Genomic DNA, 21,751 nt, shown 5'->3' on the forward strand with positions numbered 1-21,751 from the left:
TAATTATTAACTTATAAAATTGATGATTAAAAAAATTTAATATTAATGCTGGTGATAGAAAATATGTAAAAATTTTCTACCTTAGTGAAATATTTTAGCAGTTTTATATATTGAGGACAATATACCAATACTACATACTTACTTCAAATTTTTTATTACTTCAATTATCTATTAAAATTTATTACTCCGAATATAAAGTGCTATAATGCATTTAACTATTAATTGCAATTTTTTTCAACTTTCACTATTTGAATATTTTGTACTTTAAATTTTTTCTACTTGAATGAAATATTTGGGAAATTGGAAATTGAGGACAATATACCAATAAACATACTTAATTCAAAATATTTATTATTTGAGTTTTATATATTATATTTTTTTCAATTCAAATATAAAGTTTAACAAAATTATTTTGGAGACAATTCTACAATGCATTTAATTATTCATTAAATTTGTAATTATTATTTAAAATATAAAAAAAATCCTCAATAAAAAAAATTACTTAAAATAAATATATATACTATATTTCACTAAAAAACAAAATACTATATCAATCAATGCACATACACACGACTATTGTACTTGAATTGCTTCAATATCTATGTTCTATTTATATAAATTAGACACAATGCTAAAATATGTTTTGCATTAATTCTTTTCTTCATTTCCCCTCGTCTCTACGTGGATTGAGTGGCCTAGACGCATTCACCAGAAATTACAGGAAATATTGCCATATAATTCAACCCATTTTTCCTTGGAAATCAATGTATATACTCCAAGCCACAAGAACCCCATTTTGCCTTTCAATTCCTGACTTGAAATTCATTCATGGCTCTCCCTCTCTGCCATCTCCAACCCCTCTCTGCATTTCCCCTCCAACCAAGAAAATTCCCCCCAAAAGCCTGTTACTTGAATCCCCACTTCAATCAAGAGAAGGCCCAAATTCAGTTCTTGGCTTTCAGTAAAAGATTCCATTACATTTCTCCCGTAAAGTCGGCTTCTGTAAACGGGTACCCATTAAATAAAGAGGATGATAATTCTTTTGCAGACAGTGATAAAGTTGAGTTGAGTGAGAAGTTGAAGAAATGGGTTCAGCTTGTGAAAGAAATCTTGCCTGGTGGAGAGTGGTGGAAGCTCTCTACTGAGGAAGTTGAAGATGTAATTCCGGCGAAGCCCGTCACTGTTTGGCGGGCCCTCAAGAAAATGTGGGAGTTGATAAGCCAGGATCGATGGGTTATATTTACTGCTTTTGTTGCGCTCATTGTGACGGCAGTATGTGAATATCAGAGTTAATTCTTTGCTTATATCAGTTTTTTGACAGCTAAACTGTCAGGCGTATATTTATACATTAGCTGTAAAGTAGACGTATGAATGGATGTTGGGTAGGTGAATGGTTGCTTTGGATATTGAAGATCAACTCAGCTTTGGAAGTGTAGTTGTCAAATTTTCTGCTTGGGCGAGTAGTTAATTCAAGTAGTTGTCTTGCTTTCAACTGGACTGGAAAATGGTTATGTGAAATTAAAGAGTTAAAATAGCAAATTCTTCTTACGGGGTATGATCAATAATGGGTTCTTAGAGTTAACGAGTTTGATCTGTTTGAATTTATTTTGGTTTTCTGATTAGTCATGCCAAGTCAGGCTTGTTGCTTACTTTCATTAGCTTAAGCTTCTTGCCATTTCCTATCATTTTCTTGATACTGAATTGCATTCTTGTCCTTCAGCTTTCAGAGATATCGATTCCACATTATCTGACTGCATCAATCTTTTCTGCCAAAAGTAGTACGATTGCTCTGTTCCATCAGAATGTGCGTCTCTTGGTTCTGTTGTGCATCACTGCAGGAATATGCAGGTCAAAATCTTGTACGGTCATAGTCCCTTCTTCTTATCACGAAATCTCAGACTAGCTGGATTTAAATCTGGCAGTTTTACTTAAGAGGATATCATTATAATTAATCTTTTTCTGTTGCTATTATTTGCATCTTCTCTATCTGACATATTTAGCTAATCTTTGAAGTTAGAGTTGCACCATTTGGTACACTAATGTCTGCACCACTGATCCTCTCTGTGCTCTCAAACTTGCAGTGGTGTGCGCGGTTGCTTGTTTGGGATTGCAAATATGATCCTGGTAAGTTCGTGGACCTTTATTTTATCTCAAGAGAACATCTATTCTGCAGGCAAAGATGATTTTTCAGTTATATGATGAATTGTAAAGCAGCAACTAAAAGACAACACTACTGCCAAATTTCCTCAACTGCATGGTAATATGCAAAGTTTGATCTTGGTGTTCAGGTCAAGCGACTGAGGGAAAGATTATACTCTACTCTGCTTCTTCAGGTTGACAAATCTTTACATAATTGGCCCGCAAATAATTTCTGTTTTCATTCTCACCATATGATGGTTAATTTCACGTGAACACCATTACTTAATATTCTCAACTACACTCTTTGTAGGACATATCCTTTTTTGACTCTGAAACAGTTGGAGGTTTAACAAGTAGGCTTGGTTCAGATTGTCAGCAAGTCTCACGTGTGATAGGAAATGACCTAAATCTGATATTGCGCAATGTTCTTCAGGTTGGTTGTCTATGCAACATTTGAAACAGATTTACGCTGTGCCTGTGAGCTGAAAATCTCATTACTATTCCTTACAGGGCTCAGGTGCTTTGATTTACTTGCTGATTTTGTCATTGCCACTTGGACTATGTGTATTAGCGATTTGCATCTCTCTCTCAACCATGATGCTGATATATGGCCAGTAAGATTCTCCTTGTTTTGTCTTTCATTGATTCTCAGATACTTTTATGCTATTAATGTTCAGTTCTCTTGCTTAGTTGGCAATTTTTTCTCAGAGTGAGTGTTCTTTGAATTGCGTTCTTCCATGTATAGTTGCATACATGAACTGTTTACTGAATTTCTTGAGAGTAGAATGAACATGAGATATAGACTTTCAGTGAGGATATTTGAAGAGGACAGTTATTCCTGTATAGACTAGACTATCTCAGAAGAAAGTTTGTTACTTCTTTGAGGAAATTTACTCCTTTGACTAGGTATCACATATTTGCATTTCTCTTTAGCTCCCATGCTAATTATGACCTTGCCTCTCTCTTGTATAGGTATCAAAAGAAATCTGCAAAGTTGATTCAAGAGTTCACAGCTTCTGCTAATGACGTAAATCATGAATCTTCTTATCACTGATTCACATTCATTCAGACTTTATCATATTATGAAGAACCTTTGTCATTGTATAGGTTGCACAAGAGACACTCTCTTTGATGAGAACTGTTCGAGTATACGGGACAGAGAAACAAGAACTAGGAAGGTAAAATTTCATGATTATAAGATCTATTTTCTCTTTAATCCTTTTTGGTGATAATATCAGTGACAGATCCAGCACTGAATTTTTTTATTTTTTATTTTTTTGGGGGGGAGGGGGGGTGTTCCATGTGTATTTAGAGCGAGATATATTTTTTATTTTTTTTATTTTTTTTGGAGGGTGTTCCTTCATGCGGAGCATTATCGAGGGAACATCATCCAGCCTATCATATTGCTTTTAGATGTCATTGGACATTAAAGCCAATATGATACTGCGGACCTTGCGGTTGTCCTCAAGCCACTTCTCGAACGTGACACGTTCTTCGGGCGAGGACCTGTAAATCCTCCTTGGATAATATGAATAATGTGCCAATTGAGAGAGACTACAAAGAATTCAAATATTCTTGGGGGGGGGGGGCTGTAAATCCTCCTTGGATAATATGATAATGTGCAGTGTCATAATATGATATTGGGCTAACTACACTTGCCTCCCTTCCACCTTAAATAGAAAAAACCAACTTTGTTCTTTCTTCTCTCATAATTACAAAGATCCCCTCCAAGTTGGTTCGTCAAAAAATCTAGATGAAAGTGGTGAATTCACGACTTTGGTCACAACCTAAAAAATGAGAAGATGGTCAAATTATCACTTTATTGAATGACTATTCTGCTCACAAGCGTCTTAATAATGTTTTTATTCTTAGGAAAGGGTGCATGTGTAATGTTTTGTAGATATCTCTTTAACATTTCATACTTAAATTACAGTTTCCTAAAATTTCAATATATTTTTAAATGCAACTATTTTTGTCCCCCAAGTATACAGGGAGTGTTGGTATTTAGAGTGGAGCTCTTGAATCATCCTTATTGTCCTTTTTACCATCCCAACAATTGTATTTCTGGAACGTGTTTAATTGGATTTTGCCCTTATTAGTTTACATCTCCTTAAGTTCAATCTCACCATGGGTTTCTCGGCAATGTCATCACATTTCTAAAGAATCCAGGGAAGTTTGATTGATATGGTAAACCCAAAGGGATATTGATGTAATATGAAAGGGAGATGATAGGTTAGTAATTTAGTTTCTTGAGATGGGAGGTAAGTATATTAACACATCATAGAATGTAATTTTAATAGCACTAAATAATACTATTCTCTTGGTGAGTAGGTATAAGCAATGGCTGGACAAATTAGCTGGCATAAGCTTGCGACAAAGTGCTGCTTATGGGTTTTGGAACTTCGGCTTCAACACTCTTTATCACTCAACACAGGTTAAACAATTTCAGAACAAATCTCAAACAACATTGTAACTATCTTTAGACTTAGTTCAGATGTTGTTGGAGTTCTGAAAAGTATATCTTGTTACGTTTCATTTTCTATGCGATCATGAACTTCATATGTTTCCTTCCACCATTTTTGTAACTCAGTCACATGCATGTCAGATACCTTCCAACCTTGGGGCATCCTTTACAATTTATTTGATAAATGATATTTTATAGAGCCTCAGCATGTGGACCTATACCTTTGTTTTTACTAAGTCCTATGTGCTGGCTGATTGAGCTGCTTTCCAATTCCTACTAGGTATTTAATAATACCGTCGATCATCAAGTAACAAGGTATAAATAATAGCATGTTGGTTGAAAAATTTGTCTCATCATCTAGAAGAGTAACTCACCTAATGTTGGGATGTAATACAGTCAACTCTGAGGGGAGAGTGACCGGTCATGCTATCAATCCTTCAGAGTAATTAAGTGGAATATTTGTTTGAATATCTACAAATTGACATAAAGTCAATTCACCTATAAAATTTTGTAGGTTATTGCTGTGCTGATAGGAGGAATGTCTATTCTGAGTGGTCATATTACGGCGGAGCAGCTTACAAAGTTCATTTTATACAGCGAATGGCTAATCTATTCCACATGGTGGGTTGGGGATAATTTATCATCATTGATGCAGTCTATTGGAGCAAGTGAAAAAGTTTTTAACCTGATAGATCTTTCAGCCAGTGATCAGTTTACCGTAAAAGGTATGCTTCAACTTCGTACATGCTAAGATGAACATGTAGATCCCTGGTTGCATGTTCATTAATGGATGGTTATTCAACTACCATTGTGGTCTGGATAGTCTTTTTATCAGCATTCTGTGCTAATGCAATGTTATTATTTTATGCCAATAGCCAGCCAAAGCAGTGATAAAGTTATATATGATTTTTCTGAATTTAATGAGTCTTATTATATTTTAAACCTTTTCGGTATTAGGTTTTATTTTTGGTTTTATTCCCACTTTGGTTTGGACCGTCATTATGTATTGCGGATTATCAAATTTATAGAGTATGTAAAACTTACAATAATCATATTATCAGTGGTTAAAAAGAGCACGAGAATCTTCTTTGGTTATTGAGTTTTTTTCTGTTATGAATACGATCAGTTAGAAGATCTACTTGGAAATAATGGTCTGCAGATGCCAAAAGTGTCTAGTTTGTAATTGATGACAGGTTTTGAAGCCAGTAATCAAAAGAATCACACAGTGACTATTTTTTAGTATCTCATACGAACATTTAAAAATATATTTATCAAGGTTCCACATTTACTAATGTGCTCTGTATTAGCATTGTGAGATGTCCCATAGACCCTATGATGACAGGCAAAGTTTCTAAAAGATTGAGTTTGCTTATTGAAGTAGTCCATAAGACTCTCCTTTTCTGTTAGCTAAAATGCACAATTGTCCTAAGACCCTGTACTTCTCTTTGTAACAGGTTTCAAGAAGCTACACTCCTCTTCTGTTTTCTTGTTAGATTGTTGCAGCTTCATAGCACTTGACTTAGACATATACTTTCATTTATTACAGGATTAAAGTTGCAAAAGTTAATGGGACGAATTGAATTTGATGACGTCTCCTTCCACTACCCTTCCAGAAAGGAGGTGAACTTTTCATCTTTGACATTGTATTTGCTTTGTTATGCCTTTCAACCCCCTATTTTTCACAAATATGACCAAAAGCCTATTAAGATGTTTCTTCAGCAGTCAGCACTAAGTCTATAATGCACATTCTGCCTTTCGCAGTCTTAGTTTCTTTCTTTTCATTCTTCAAATAAACAAAATTCACCATTCAATATATTTCTGTTGTTGTGTAAGAGACAATTCTTTATATCTGAACACTGAACACACAAGGATGCTTGACATAGTTCATAGTTTTATATTTATTAGTATATTAGCATACCCTTTAACTTTTCTCGTATTCACTCTTCCACATCTCAGCTGCCACTTGGTGTGACAGTTGATATTCTATAATTAATGAATTCTCACTGAGATAACTGGTTGCAACTATAAGAGTATAGTTCTTCTGCTGTGAGCAAAGCAACAAATGGACAAATTTCTTCAGTTTAATTTCTAAGTATGATATAAATGCCTGTTTTTCATTACCCATCCTTTCTACACAAACCCTTGAACTCATTCGTGTCTTCTAATTCATTTTCTTCCCTGGAGTCAACAGGTGCCTGTACTGCAACATTTCAACTTAAAAGTGCCTCCTGGGGAAGTAGTTGCCATTGTAAGTGTATTTATCTTTTTCCTTTTGAATAAATTGTCTGTGTGTGCAGTATGACTTTCTGGATGCCTTTCTTTTCATTTCTGTCATTTTTAATTAAGTCTTTTTTTAGCTGAATTCAGTTCTATACAACCAGAAATTTTTAAATGGATAGTTTTCTGGATGAATATCTTGAATTTATTTTCTTGTATAAAATTGCAACATCAATGCACTGTACTTTTAACTTTTTTCAGGTTGGCCTTAGTGGTAGTGGGAAGAGCACGGTAGTGAACCTTTTGCTCCGTCTTTATGAGCCCACAAATGGCGAGGTAAACAATTGATTCTGTGTCTCATCCATATATGGACGGGGAAGGGAAATATTCAATCAAGTTGATCATTTAGAGAAGTAAAGACAGTTCAAAAGTTGATCTGTGCTACAGAAATAATTTTAGGAATTTCATATCCACCTTGGCTGTTATTTTATGATGTTTGTAAGTTTCATTGACGCATTCTTCCAACTTCAGATACTGATTGACGGCTATCCAATGAAAGAATTGAATGTTAGGTGGTTGAGAGAAAGGATTGGATACGTGGGACAGGTACCACTCAGTTATTACTAATCCGAATGAATTCAAGAAAACCTCATTGAATGTTATTTTGCATATTCGTAACATAGGAGCCACGACTCTTCCGCATGGATATCAGCTCAAATATAAAATACGGGTGTCCTCGAGACATTAGTCAGCAGGATGTGGAATGGGCCGCAAAACAGGCCTTTGCACATGATTTCATATCATCCCTGCCTAATGGCTACCAAACACTAGTTGATGATGATTTGCTCAGTGGAGGGCAAAAGCAGCGGATTGCTATTGCTCGGGCCATTCTTAGAGACCCCAGCATTTTGATCCTTGATGAAGCCACTAGTGCTCTAGATGCAGAGAGCGAACACAATGTTAAGGTAGAGATGATTTATCTATGCAAGTGAAAGCATAATCTCTTCCTGCTCACTAATTTGGTATCGTAAATAGGGTGTTCTTCGTGCTGTGCAAAGCGATTTACAAGCCAGGAGGACGGTTATTGTAATTGCACATAGGTGAGTCTACGAGCAGCTGTTATGTGGCATAACTTGATTATAATGATGCACAGACTGACTCCCTTATTCTGCAGGCTTTCAACAATCCAAACTGCAGATAGAATAATAGTAATGGATGGTGGTAAAATTGTCGAGGTATGTTCTCTGGGATGTTTCCCTGTAATGCCAGTAAGCCCGGTTTCAACATTTGATAACATGTTATATATAACAGAGGTGTCATGTTGATAGTCTTTAGAAAAGTGTTGCTATGATGTCATAATTATGTACTTTGGAACTGTTGGTTCAAAATTTCAGATGGGCAACCACACGGAGCTCCTAAGGAAAGATGGGCTATATGCACGTCTGATCAGGCGACAGGCTGATGCAGTTGCCTGATCCCGTAGCCGCTTTCTATTTCTTAAAGAACAGACACATGTATCAACCCCCTATACGTCTTATAACTGAACAACAGATGAAAATTTCAAATGAGCAAGCCGGCATTAGGAAATCAACCCAAAGCCAGCTTAACCTTTTTGACATGAGGATAGCAGCTTCATACAGATTCCAGTCTCAAACTTAGTTCCCAGATTCTTGATAAGAAGAGCGAATGTTGAAATAGGAGATAATACTACACATGTAAGTTCCTTCTTGGGGGCCTTTAACATACAGGGCAGTTTCTGCAACGGCTTTCTGGAAAACAGAAGGCAAATCTGCAGGTGCTCATCATTGTACTTTTGTATTTTGTATGATAAGATGTCAAAATTCAGTACATTTTTATGATTCCTTGCTCTTACACATTAAGGACGGTTTTCTTGTGTTGTATCTAACCGTTCTAATGAAAGTTCATCTTGTTTCTGAAAGATAAATATTGGTTTTTCCAGTTTCCTTTACAAGAAAAAGGAGTATAAATCCTGCCATCGTTGCATCGAAAATAGATGGTCTTGCAAATTAAGAAAAACAGAACGATGAAGATGAGAACAAAATTTCTCAGATCAAGCTACTGGAGCTATATTTTTAGAAGACTTGTTATTACAGCTATCTCATATAACTTGTCCATTTCACTTTCCAATCCCATTACATGCATGCGCCTATTTTCTTACTGAAAAATCTAACTTCTCAATGATTTTGGACGTCTTGATGGTGGCAAAGTCATAGAGGCCATGTTTACTAGCTGGTATAGGATAAATATGAGTTATTTATTTTTTTATTAGTAAAAAAAATTATATTAAGAAAATTATTTTTAATACACTAATAATAATATGTTTAGTTGTGTTTTAAAATCACGACTAGACTTAAAAAATAATTTTTTTTTACAAAAAAGGCAAGTCGTGATTAAGGAGAAGTGTTGTGTATCTAATAATCTCGAAAAGCCCAAGGGTGAGGGGGTAGAACATAAAAGAAACTGTTGTTCCAACGTTTTGGGGGATGGGGGCAAGTAAGAAGGACACCCCCCAATGTGGGGAGAAATGAAAAAAAACCTCTTTATGCACATTTCAATTGGAAGCATTGGGCAAAAACTTTTGTATTAACAGGGGCTCCATGAAAACAAAAGATCGTAAAGAAATTGGCTAATACCCTAAAGGAATTGGGGTCAATTGATTTAAAGGTACTTGAAAAATACAGGTTACTTCAGCATAAAAGTGGGAATGGGAAAATGCAGGCCTGATTGTAATTGTGCGGAAAAAGAAACATAAGCAGTTTGCAGGGGGAGAATAAGGGCGACTAGTAAAGGAGGGGGTATAAATAGTAACGACTGGAGGGATGTGGACCTTATCTATCAATTATTCGATGGCAGAAGTTTTGAGAACAGGAAGGTCCCCAATCCACAGGCAACTGGGGCACCTCTCTCCCCCCTTCCCTAAGAGAAGACGCTTCCCCCTCATTATCTCCCACTTCTTCCTCCTCCTCGGAGGACTCATCTATTAAATGACGAGCAGCCACCGCCGCCTGTCGCAGGCTCCACCTTCGGTCACTTGGGAGTTCAGACAAACCAGGACTTGTCCTCCTCAAAGTGGCCTCTGAGGGATCATCACTTGGAAAGTCTCCCTCACAAACTTGACAGACTCGTCTAAAGACGCCATGAAAAGATTCCAAAAACTACGAAAGAGAAACTACAAGGGAGGAGGAGATACTTCCAAGTTTTTTTTGAGGAAACCCTTGCTCTTCAAGAAAAGCACGTGGAGAAAGGAAAGAGAGAAATGAAGTTATGTCCTGAGTTAAGACGTGGGGAGGGGGTGGATGGAGGGAGTTAAACCTACGTCCCCTGTAGTCGCTCCCTATTGGGCGGTTACTTGGCACATTAGGCGTGTGGGAGGGGTGGTTATCAACCCCCCCCCCCTTAAGGCAGCAGTCAAGCCTTAGCCATCATATCATTCCTGATAAAGTGCAAGGCGCAAAGTTCGATATTTTAAAAAAGGAAACAAGAGGCAGGAGAAGATTAAAAATAGGAGGCACTCTGAGCAACTGGCTCCCCCAAGACGAAGAAGGGAGGGTTCCCCTTAGACATAAAAAATCTCCTACTCTAAGAAGAAGTTGGAGGGTGCCCCTCCTCCTTAGATTGGGAGGATTGAATGATGCATATGGCCTAAGGAGGCCTAACTCAGAGAAGAAAGAGTCCAAGGTCACCCAGTACCTTAGACCCCAAACAACCCGTGAAGGAGGGTAAGAACCCAAGGTATCCATGGATTTAGCCCAAGAAAAACCCAATAAAGATGACCGGCCTAAGACCTACATTTAGCTACCCCCATGGCATGTGCCTAGTTTGCCAAGTGTACCTTTTTGCCAGCATGAAGAATATGGTTCAAGGGAGGTTCCCTCAAAGTCTTAGACTCCCTAACGACTAGGATTTCCTAGCGGCTAGAAGTCGTCGCTAGTGAAGGGTCTCCCCCAACTCGGAGATAGATATCCAAAAGCAAACCTGACGGAAGAAAAAGACATATCATGGCTTATCCAAACGACCCTCATCCTCTTCCTTCGAAAATTAGGGAAGACATGAAGACTCCCATCACATGGGGCACCCCTTATAATACAGATTTTGTCCCACAACATCTTCCAAACTTCTTAAAATATTGCTATCAACATCTATTCAGCATTCTTATAGCGATCTTAACATTATTTCTCTCATAAATTCGATTACCATATCACAATTCCTCATTTCATTTTATTTTTTGCGATTATCTTCTCTTAAGTCCAATACTAATTTAGGAGTTGGAGTGCTAATATGTTGTGTTGCAGATCCGTTTTCCAAGTCTTTTTACTTGTTTGTCCAGATCCAAAATAATTTATTGGACCCGTGCTATTTTTGCACGCATCAATAATAATTAATTTTGGTTGATAAAATACATATTGACTTAATGTCATTTTCTTCGAAAAAAATTAAATAAAAAACGAGAAGATTTTTTTAAAAAGAATTTGGTCCGTCAAACCAAAATTTATATTTTCAAGCATTCTATTAGATATACTCGTCAACCTTATATTCTTAGAAAATTATTTTTACTTTTACATCATCAATTCATTCAACAGATAACATTATCTTTCTTTACCAAAAAAAAAAAAAATATTATTTTGATTATTATATTTATATTGTATATTATAGGAGTATCGACTGTGTTTCGAAAATTAATTAATTATTATTAGGACAACCAAATGTTTGTATTGTAAGAAAAGATATATTTCTCTGACCCGTCCTCTCAAAATTCCCCTCTGTTCTCAGTCGTGCATAAATTTCTCTTGGCAACGAGCAGAGCAGAAGAAACATAGAGAGTGCAGTGCAGTAATATATATGTATCGTTCGAGTCTCCGCTAAGGCAAAACCCTTAAACCCAAACGGTTATCTGCGGATATGGACTACCACCAGCCCCACGGTTATATGAGGCCACCGCCTCCCCCCCAGCCCCCTCCGTCCGCGGCGGATCCCTACCAAAGACCTCCTCCTCCAGTCCCTCCGCCACCCTCCAACCACCCCTGGCCTTACTCCTCTACGCAATTCCAATACCAGCCTCAGACTCAACACTCCCCCTCTCCTCCACCGCCGCACTGGCCGCCGCCTCACTCCTCTGACCACGCTCAGTACCCTCCTCCTCCTCCGCCTCCTCCGACTTACCCTGGGCACCCGCCTCCGCCGTATCATGTGCACCCCCACTACCCACCCCCACATCCGCTGCCGCCTAGACCGCCTCACGTTCCCCAATCTTACTCTCAGGTACTTCAATTGAGTTTGATTTATGTAGAAAGGTAGGTTTAGTAGCTCTAATTTTTTGGCTCGCTACCATCGAGTTTGCTCTGTGATTGAGCTAAGGCTCTGGTTTAAGTAAATAAATCGGCTTGGAAGGATACTGGATAATTGGTGTTTTGGTGTCAGCTTTTGTGTCATTTTCTTATAAATGCTCGGCTTTCTTCTTATGATTATACGGGATTCAATTGATGGATTGATGGGAAAGTGTAGTTTTGGTACTTTTCCTTTGTTCAATTTGTTTATGTTCTTGACAAGATTCTATTCATTCATTTTCTTAACCAAGGTTGGTTCTGTTGGTATAGTGGCTGCGGATGATGTATTGAAGCTTTGCTAAAGACTTATAACCATAGTTTGACGACCGTAACTATATCGAACGATGGCATGAACTTATATTTGGTGTTAAGGTCAAATCCTGAGATAATAACTGATGCTGAATCAGTGAATCTGATTTTTTAGTTGTTCCTTCATTGAGCAGTAATTTGAGCAAAAAATAAAAAGAATCATGAAGCTGCATGCTAGTTATGGGAGAACGGATGCGATAACAGTAATATGGCATATTAATAATGCACTTCAAGGTCATTATCGACTGAATTATTTACTTTATAATCTCTGTTTGACATTAATCTCATATAAATCATAGCAAACACCGTCATAAGTTTGTGAAAGGAATTGAATGATTTTCTCTTTTATTTGCTGGATATTTGGTTCGCTTTGTCTTGTATGAACATTCCTGAGGTGAATAGTTTTGGGTTTCTGACTGGTCTTGTCATTATTGTAGGATTGGGGGACTGGCAACTGGACTCACCAGCACAGTTGGGACCAAAGTCAGTACATGAGTTGCTATTTTGCTTGGAGATCATTATTATTTGATTTCCTATGTTTAGATACATTAATTTGTGTTTTTTTTCTTGCTAATTGTCTATTGTTTCACATAGTAGACAATTTGGTGAAGGCAATTTGTTTTGTATGTGCTTCCCTTGAGACTAACTCCATCCTCATCCTGGTAAGGAATTAAAAAAAGAAAAGAAAAATGAACAAAGTTTCCACTGCTTAAAGGACAGTAGCTAATACTTTGTTGATCGTATTATTTTATTATTTCATACCGCAGATCCTCTGGACAAGGTCAACTTCACTTGATAATGGTTCCTTTGATATAATTTTTCAATGTTGTATGCACTGAGAGCAGGTGTCCTAATTAGTCTAACAGGCCTATCCATGAAGTTCTAAGAGTTCAATTTAACTTGTTAACACGAATAGCATTGTGAACTTACTCTGAGATGGAATTTTCTTATATTCTCTAGATCTAGGAACAAGATAAAATAGCAAGAAGCCCTTGACTAGAGTGCTCATGCTAAGAAGGAGCTTCAACCTCCATTTATAAATGGCAAGTTATTATGCATGGGCTCTGTGAGTGTTAGATAAGTTGCGGCAATGGGGTGGGATTCCATACGGTGCTTCTTGTGTAATAACTTGTATTCTCTGACTGAATTTATGATGTTTGAACTTGACTCGGATCAATCTAGCAAACATCATTCAAAAGTTCATTTCCCATGAGAAAATATGGCTAAAATGAACACTTGAGCAGCCAAACCTATTGATTGATATTTACATCGGTTAGGAGGTTAACTTGTTCCTGGAAAGCATTCTTTTGGATCCTTATTATTATTCCCGTCAAACTCGTGATAACTGTTTGTATTTTTCCCTTCTTAAGTGCACTTCCTCTGCAAACTTCACCCCTTCTTGCTTGAGGCTTGGGTTTCCTCTTCTTAGTTGCAGAAGCTTTTGTTTGATCTTGTTGATCCTGGAAAATGGTTCCCTAGACTTATTTTTTGAGGAGGAAAAAGTTGTGTGCTTGACTACTTTTCCGCTTGAATCGATAATGCATGAAGTTGTTGATCAGCAAAAATGCATAATAGTGTCTTTCTTTTTGAGTCTATGCTGAATTTACATTGGTCTGGACATGCAGCAAATAACAATGAAGAGGACTGGGCGGCAAAAGCTAGAGCATGGGCTGCTGCAAAAGCTGCAACAGACAATCAGCATGTTCCTTCACATTTTCCATCAGCTGGAAGGCCAGAAGAGCAAAATCATTTCCGTGATCAATATTCTCAATCCGTTGATACTCAATTTCATGAGGTACATGCTCCGCTAACTCCAGCACCAAACTATCAACAGTACCCAGCTGCAATGGTACCCCCAAACAGGACAGCTTTAGGTCAGTCGCAGGATTCCCCGTACATTAGCTCTGGACAATCATCTTATGCTGCAGACTTGCATGTGTCATTTGCTGCTAGAGATGGAAGCATGGCTAGAGATTCAATTGCACCATTCCCGCAGCAAGAGAAGTCATCTATAAGTCCATTAGTCCATCAGCAGGAGGTACCTTCTAGTTATTCTTCTGTTGCAGGTAAAAACTTAATTAGTATATTGATACTGCATGTGAATCTTCTGCTGAAAATCTTGAATTTTTTCTGCAATTGAAAAAGTAGTGAATGAGGTAAAACTTCAGCAGTAAATAATCTTAGACATGCATAAGATAGAAGAAAGAAATGAGTAAATTGCTAAAACTTGGGAAGAATCCAATGACTTCTGGACAGCTATTTGCATGGTTTGTTAAAGTCATTGACCGATGTAATAGGCTAGATCCAAATAGATCACGTGGGTAGCCCAAAGATTGTCATTGTTGGGAGGTTATGCATTATCAAGCAAATAAAATATTTATATGATCACAAAATTTCATGGGTGGAAAGCTTGCAGCTTCCAAGTGAAACTGGGACTCTTCATTGTTTAATACATTGTTTTGTTTTCACACAAGACTGCAAACCATGTCGCATCGTTGGGCCCTTTTTCTGTATTAACCAGAAAGCCTGACTTGTAGTCTTTACTGCAGGTGCTGAAGATGCTGGGGATAGATATGAAAAGTTTAATGGCTCTTCATCTTTGCCTGTGGCCTCTGTCCCACAGCATCATGTTCAGCCACCGCCGCCTGGTGGCCGGTCTGGATGGATGGAGGAGCCTCATCATTTGTTTGGTAGCCAACCAGCTGAATCTGTAACTGATCTTAGCGATCAACCATTGAAATTTGCACCTCATTTTAATCGTGACCTGGATCCACATGCACCATCCAATTATACCCACTCGTCAGGAGGTCCCATAAGAGGTGCCGATCCTACTGTGGCTATGTCTTCAAGCTATGCATGGGCTCCCACTTCTATGCCAGGGGCTGTTTACCCTCCAGTGCCTCCAAATATCCAATCTGGGCCACAGGTTTTGGATCTGAAGTCTGCATACTTTTTGCAGTTATATGTTCTTTTTACCATGTTTCTTAATGTCATTTGAGTCATGCTGGTACTTTTTAGGTTGATCATCCAATAGCCATGCCTGCTCCTGCTTCTGGAAATTCCGCTCCAATTTTTCCTACTGGACCTGGTTTCCAGCCAAATGTCCCAATGATAGGTGCTGCTTTTGGTGTTGGCCCAGGTGTAACACCTCATCCTACATCTTTCTCTGGAGATCCTTATGGTGTTTCTGAGCGCCCTAAGAAGGTGAGTTCTGTTTTCTTGTCAAATTTGAATTTTAGTTAACAACTCATCACATCAAAGAAATTCCTTTGAATTTCAGGCTTCCGTACCTAATTGGCTTAGGGAGGAAATAATTAAGAACAAAGCTGTCATCACAAATTCTGCTGTGGAAATCCGCAAAGAGGATTCCCAATCCGTTGAAGAAGATAGTAATGAGAAGTCTTCCAGGAAGGGAGATCAAGCAGATAGTAAAAGCATTGATTCTTCTAGATCAACTGAAGATGACGATGAGGATGAGGTGATTGTCTTCTCTCTCTCTCTTAATTTATTAAACATCTTTTACAAGAGCTATAGAGAGTGTGAAGCATTCATCCACTAATTTTTGGAGCATGGCATTCCCAAATTCTGCTTGAGCATCTCTGCTAATTTGATGCCACTTCTTGACTAGAGATTAAGGAAGTCATTGTATGGCTGGCACACATTACGTTCTGTCAGTAACCCCCCTTCCCTTATGTAGTAATGAAGGCCTGTGTTCTACAGCCACTGTGGAGTCTGAGTCTCATGCCCATCATCTTTGTACTTTCTTTTATTGTTTCATGAATTTTAACCATAGCTTGTGCTTTTACTATTAGAATTTTTACTCCTAAAGGAATTACTCCTCATCTTTTTGTAAGGTCATCATTTTACGGGTTTGGATTTACCGGATTATGTGCTGAACAATTGTTGAACTTTCTAGGATGAGGTGGAAGCTGCCAGAACTGCAGCTATCAACCAGGAGATAAAGCGTGTCCTGACTGAAGTTCTTTTGAAGGTTGCATCTGGTTAATTACTAATACCTTCATATTAGGCTTCTGGACATGTTTTGACCATGACTTCTTTGGCAGGTTACAGACGAACTTTTTGATGAAATAGCAACAAAAGTTCTAAAAGAAGATGATCTCTCAGTTGAAGGTGAGTTCCATGCGACTCTTTTCCCAATCCTACTTCTGTATCTTATAGTTCTGAAATTCTTTTCTGCGGTGAATAGTGTTACTGTCTAAGAGATGATTCAGTATCTTTCAGTCTAATGCTTTCACATATTAATGCATCTTGTCCTGCTCCTGTTTTTTTTGTTTAGTTGGCCGTGATATTGACATGTCAATCCACCAAATATTACCATCTACTCCATCTGTTTTGACACCAAAGGCTTCTGCCAAGGTGTTAATTCCGACCAAGAAGGAGAATGATTACGAGGATACTAGTGAAAAATCTACATCTGGTGCTCCTGGAGATATATTAGGTCTAGCTAGTTATGCCTCAGACGAGGAAGATGAGGAGATACAGAGTGCAGGTAAGCTGAATTCAAAGGAAAGTTCCACACATCAGCAGTCATCCTCAACCAAGCTTTTGGAAGGTAATTCTGTCATTGAGAATGGTGGTTCCAAGGAAGAAACAGAAGAACAAAAATATGTTCCTGCAAAGTTAGAGACTGATGGCACTGTCAGAAAGAGTCCATTCAGTGCCACTCCTGGTCGTGGAGTTGCAAATATGGAGTTAAATGACAATAGGGAAGCTAAAGATTTAGCACTGGGTGATGATCAACGTTCCTCTAAGAAACTATCTGGTACTGCAGAAGATGATGTGCAACATGGTTCTGATAAGTCAAACAATTCCGCAATCGAAAAGGCTGTTGAGAGAAATGAAAGACTAGATGGTAATTTAGATACCAGAAGGTCGACAAATGATGATTCCCGAATCCAAAATACAGGGAATAGATCTGATAAAAATGACAGAAATGAAAGTAAAAGGAGCTCATTTAGGAAAGACCATAAGGATTCAGAAAGTTCCAAGGAAAGACTGGATAAGAAGGGAGATGAAGAGCATAGAAGGCATGAAGAAAGGCGTGCAAGAGCTGAAAGGACTGACTATCATGATAATCCGAAAGATAAAGGAAAGGAAAAAAGTAGGACTGATGAAAAAGTAAAGAATACTGAACCAAAGAAAAGGCCGTCTCCTTCCGGTGCCAGGGAAGGAAGATCTGAGACACGGAGAGATAAAAGAATTAGTGGTAATGAAGATGATGACGAGAAAAGACAAGATAGAACAGGGGATGAGAAAAAAGAACGATCTAGGCATAAAAGTGGAAGTGAATCTAGCCGACGAAAACGACGCCGTTCATCTTCAGTTGGTGTTAGGGGTAGAGAGAGCAAGGATAACACACTGGCTACTCATGCCAATGATTCTAGCGATGATTCCTCGGATGATTCTCCAAGGTCTGATCTGTGAGTACATATATTTAATCGTGGGTAGAATCTCTAGTCCAGTTTCTTATTGTATATATGTTTGATGGGCAGGAGATCTCAACACTCAAAAAGACGTAAATCTCCATCACCTATCAGGCAAAGAAAAAGGTACCCCTCCCCCTGAAAAATTGCTTCGCCAATTCTGTTTCACAGTATAATGTCTAGCAATATGTATCCTGGGTTGTAATTTACCATGTCGAGTAAAACACTCTGCATACACTAAAAAAAGTTCTCTTCGGAAAGAATATGCAGATGTTAATTTTGGGAACATTAGCGCATAATATGAACATACTGAGCTGGTTAGTTTTTATATTTTTTCCCCCAATGGGTTGCTGTGACATTTCATATTGCTGAATTTCTCTCAGTTGCGTCCCTTACTATGATCATTCTCGTCTCTCCTCAGTCTTCTAGAAAATTTCATGGATATATTTACTTTTAGTTCTTCTATACTTGATTTGCCAACAAAAACTAGAATTTGTATGCTAGAATATTTAATTGTTTGGGAATTAATTTTAGGATCTTTTTTCTTTGATTCTCATGTGCCTATTCCTATTTCTTTTGACAGGTTATAATCTGTCAAAATAGTAAGGTGATTTGTATTTAGTGCTTTAGAGTTTCTAGGCACAATTCCACTCCTTTGCTGCAGCAAGTTCATGTTGGTTGCTGTTGATACTTTTTTAGGTTTTTTTTAAGAGTTACAGATATGAATGGCAATGAAATCTCTTGCAATATGCAAAAGGATTTCATGGCTATTTAAATAATTGTCTTTTTATTGTTACTGAAGTGAAACAAAGATCTATTTCCAGTTTAAGCTAGCTTTTTTGTAGCCCATCCATGCTGCTTGGCTATTCGCATTTGCCTTTGCTTGGTCTTGTTCATGCACTTGTTTGTTTTTTGTGAAATTGGAAACATTCTTGCATGACACTAGGGATATCACTTCTATGTCTTTCTGATAGTGTTTCGTACTCAGGATTCACGTCCTTTCTGATGTACCATCTATGATCTTCATTCTAGGCAGTGGCCTCATCTTTCCAAGGATGTTTAGTGTATTAATCAATCTTCCATGAAAAGAAACATAATTATATTGGAAGAGTCACAGAATGGGTCATCTTCTTGGGCACCTTATTGATGGGGAACTACATGACTCAAAGAGCTATTCTCAACAACAATTCTGTGGCGTCTTTGACATGTGTCACATCAATAAATGTTTTATTACTATAATCCAAAATGATGATTTGTAATCCAGTTGACACTAAATAATGAGAAACTAGATTTGGAATTTAGTAGTCCAAAAACAGAAGTAAATTCAATTTTGCTTTTGTGCTATATTACCCTTTTCTTCTTGAAATTCATTTTCAAGTCTTCCTTCTTCATAAAGAGGGAGGCAAGTTGTATGACAAGAAAATGAAGGACGAGGGGCATCTGATCCTAGTAGTTTGCTTATAAGCCAGGTGTTAAACATAAGTCTTAGACTTGATGATCACATGTAAGGCACTAAGCGCATGCTTTTTCTTTTCATTGTGTTTGCATCAGCTCTACTTTTCTGTGGCAGCTTTAGCTCAGCTATTCAACAGATTGCTGGATGTGTTTGATGCCTTCTTGCTAAACAGGCGTTTTGTTTTCCTTTTATGTTGCGATGCTAAAACAAGTTTGTATATTATTGTGGTTTCTTTTGGAGCTTCATGTGGCTACCCATATAATTTCCTGATGCTTGCTGAATTAGGTGTAAAAGGCCTTCTGCTCTCATCTTTCCTTAACATATAATTTGGCAAGTTTTTACCCTTTTCACATGTTTGACTGTGGGGGCTAAGAGTGTTGGTCAATATGTTTTAACATATATTTATCATTTGTATGATAAATTGTGCCTATTAGGATGCAAGATGAGTCCAGTCAGCTTGTGAGTCTAGTGAACCAGCTCGAGTAAGGCTAGGCTTGAGCTGCACGTCAAACAGGCGTTAGCAAGATTAGGAATTGGTTCATAAGTTTTTCTTTTGACCTAATCAGTTTCATTATTAGTAGTATTATTATTCTTCATTAACATAATAAGATTGATAGATAATTTTATATATAATAATATTTAGTGAAACAAATACACAAAAAATATTTTACTACTACTAACAATTATGCATTATCATAAAATGAAAACAAATTTAAAATTAATGCTGATTTATTTGATAAACCTATAAAGAAGTGATAAGTGATAATAATGGTAAGGATGATTAAAGAATAACTATTTTAACTGTTATATATTATATTTTGTAAGTGAGCTCCAGTTTGAGAAGCTAAAATCAAGCTCGTGTCCGGGCCTAATTTAATCATGCAAGCTTCATTTTGTTTTAACAATTATATCTGAAACTCAAACTTCTTATTTTTAAATCTCAACTAGTTTGTATCCCCAGTCTATATCATAAAGAAACTGGAGCACTGCTGTAGATGGAATGGTGCAAACAGGGTTTGGTTATCATTACCTTTTCAAGGGAGCTGTCCGTTTATCTCAGCGTACATCAAGTTAGGCGTATGCTTTTGACATGATTTTGCTATGGATGGCCGTATATTAAATATTCTTACCAATTATGGATTACGATTAGCTACGTATATTCTTCTATCTATGACAGATTTAAATAAATTCTTATAGCTTGATATTTCTAGCTGAAAGGGAGATTTTGTTTATGTGAAGTTTGCAGAAATGAGGTTCACTTTTAAGGGTTTATCTTCAAAAGTAGCTGCTTTGCCACCAACAGAATGTGTGGTTGCTCTGTTATCTCTCACATTTACACTGTGTTACTATATTGCCCTACCAGAAGAATTCTTGCTAACAATTCGATTCTTTAGAGTCTGGATGCATATAACGAAATCACATGAGTGATTTTATGTGTTGTACTCATTGGCTTAGTATGTAATGTTTCCTTTTAGACAAGTTTCGCGGTCTCCTCATAGCAAGCATTCTAAGCGCAGGCATTCTCCCTACTCTTCTCTAGAGACTAGCAGGTATTCTTCTAGTGCCTTTCATTCAATTCTGTAGTTTTTTATAAGAATTGTCCATCCATCAACATGTGAATATGCAACTCAGGTGAAAAGAGTTTGTTTCTAGCACTATAATATTTGGTCATATGATGATGGTATGAACATAATGATATACAATTTCAGGGGGAAAAGAGCACCATCAAGATCAAGGTCGAGATCACCTGTACATCGACGATGATAGGAGGGAATGCACTGAAACACTTGAAACAGGGAGAAGGTAGAAATATTTGCTCAAAAGACCTCTGGTGGTAGGTAGACACATCCTGAAGGCTGAGAGATGGAGCATATCTGAATGAAGCCGAAAATTGCCACCTGACAAACAGAAAATTGCATTGCATTGACTGATCAAGGCACATGTTAATGATGTTATCGTACTAGTTCCTTATCTCAAAACATAGGTTGATCCACCTTGTGGCAGTCCCAAATCTGTTGATTGGATGTTCATCAAAGAAACGAGTCCAAGTCCAAGTTCATTTTATAGCTGGTCTGTCTTGGTTTTGGTTTGTAGTTGTAAGCATTTTGTTGATTTGGTTAAAATTCAACTCGATATCTGAGTTATTAGCTGCACAGATCCTTGATTTGTTGTAGGAAAGGGGTTACTAAAAGGTGACGTTTGATGGTTTCCCGCACTATAGGAGAAACTCGCTTTTGTTTGTAGTAATACTTAATTTCACTACATTTTGGTAAAAAATATCCTCTGGTTATTACTTCTTGACTTCAATTCCGGGGTTTCTCCAAAAACTAAATACCTTTGTGATTTTACCAAGTTGTCGGATTCTAGGCAGCTTTCT

The 21,751-nt window shown here is 37.5% G+C and overlaps 2 protein-coding genes across 3 annotated transcripts; both read left to right on the forward strand.

The window, feature by feature from the left end:
• The first annotated feature begins 653 nt into the window (after nt 1-653).
• On the forward strand, nt 654-8,765 carry ABCB26 (transporter associated with antigen processing protein 1). Its single transcript, XM_011088328.3, has 18 exons — nt 654-1,272; nt 1,721-1,848; nt 2,082-2,124; nt 2,289-2,333; nt 2,450-2,572; nt 2,650-2,753; nt 3,112-3,166; nt 3,247-3,317; nt 4,471-4,573; nt 5,118-5,328; nt 6,150-6,223; nt 6,795-6,851; nt 7,082-7,156; nt 7,352-7,426; nt 7,504-7,785; nt 7,856-7,920; nt 7,995-8,055; nt 8,215-8,765. The coding sequence occupies exons 1-18, from the start codon at nt 829-831 to the stop codon at nt 8,293-8,295; spliced, it is 2,097 nt and encodes a 698-aa protein (XP_011086630.1). The 5' UTR covers nt 654-828; the 3' UTR covers nt 8,296-8,765.
• Nucleotides 8,766-11,550: 2,785 nt separating this feature from the next.
• On the forward strand, nt 11,551-21,529 carry LOC105168307 (cyclin-like protein). 2 transcript variants are annotated; one of them, XM_011088335.3, is made up of 12 exons: nt 11,552-12,100; nt 12,912-12,957; nt 14,100-14,540; nt 15,024-15,400; nt 15,493-15,678; nt 15,755-15,952; nt 16,391-16,465; nt 16,539-16,605; nt 16,772-17,906; nt 17,988-18,044; nt 20,850-20,924; nt 21,084-21,529. In XM_011088335.3, the coding sequence occupies exons 1-12, from the start codon at nt 11,741-11,743 to the stop codon at nt 21,136-21,138; spliced, it is 3,072 nt and encodes a 1,023-aa protein (XP_011086637.1). In that variant the 5' UTR covers nt 11,552-11,740; the 3' UTR covers nt 21,139-21,529. The 2 variants fall into 2 exon arrangements, with proteins under 2 accessions (XP_011086638.1, XP_011086637.1); XM_011088336.3 differs by lacking the exon at nt 20,850-20,924 and having other exon boundaries at nt 11,551-12,100.
• Nucleotides 21,530-21,751: the final 222 nt, after the last annotated feature.

The sequence above is a fragment of the Sesamum indicum genome, linkage group LG8, assembly GCF_026168435.1.
Source record: "Sesamum indicum cultivar Baizhima isolate 11 linkage group LG8, ASM2616843v1, whole genome shotgun sequence".
Taxonomy (NCBI): Eukaryota; Viridiplantae; Streptophyta; class Magnoliopsida; order Lamiales; family Pedaliaceae; genus Sesamum; species Sesamum indicum.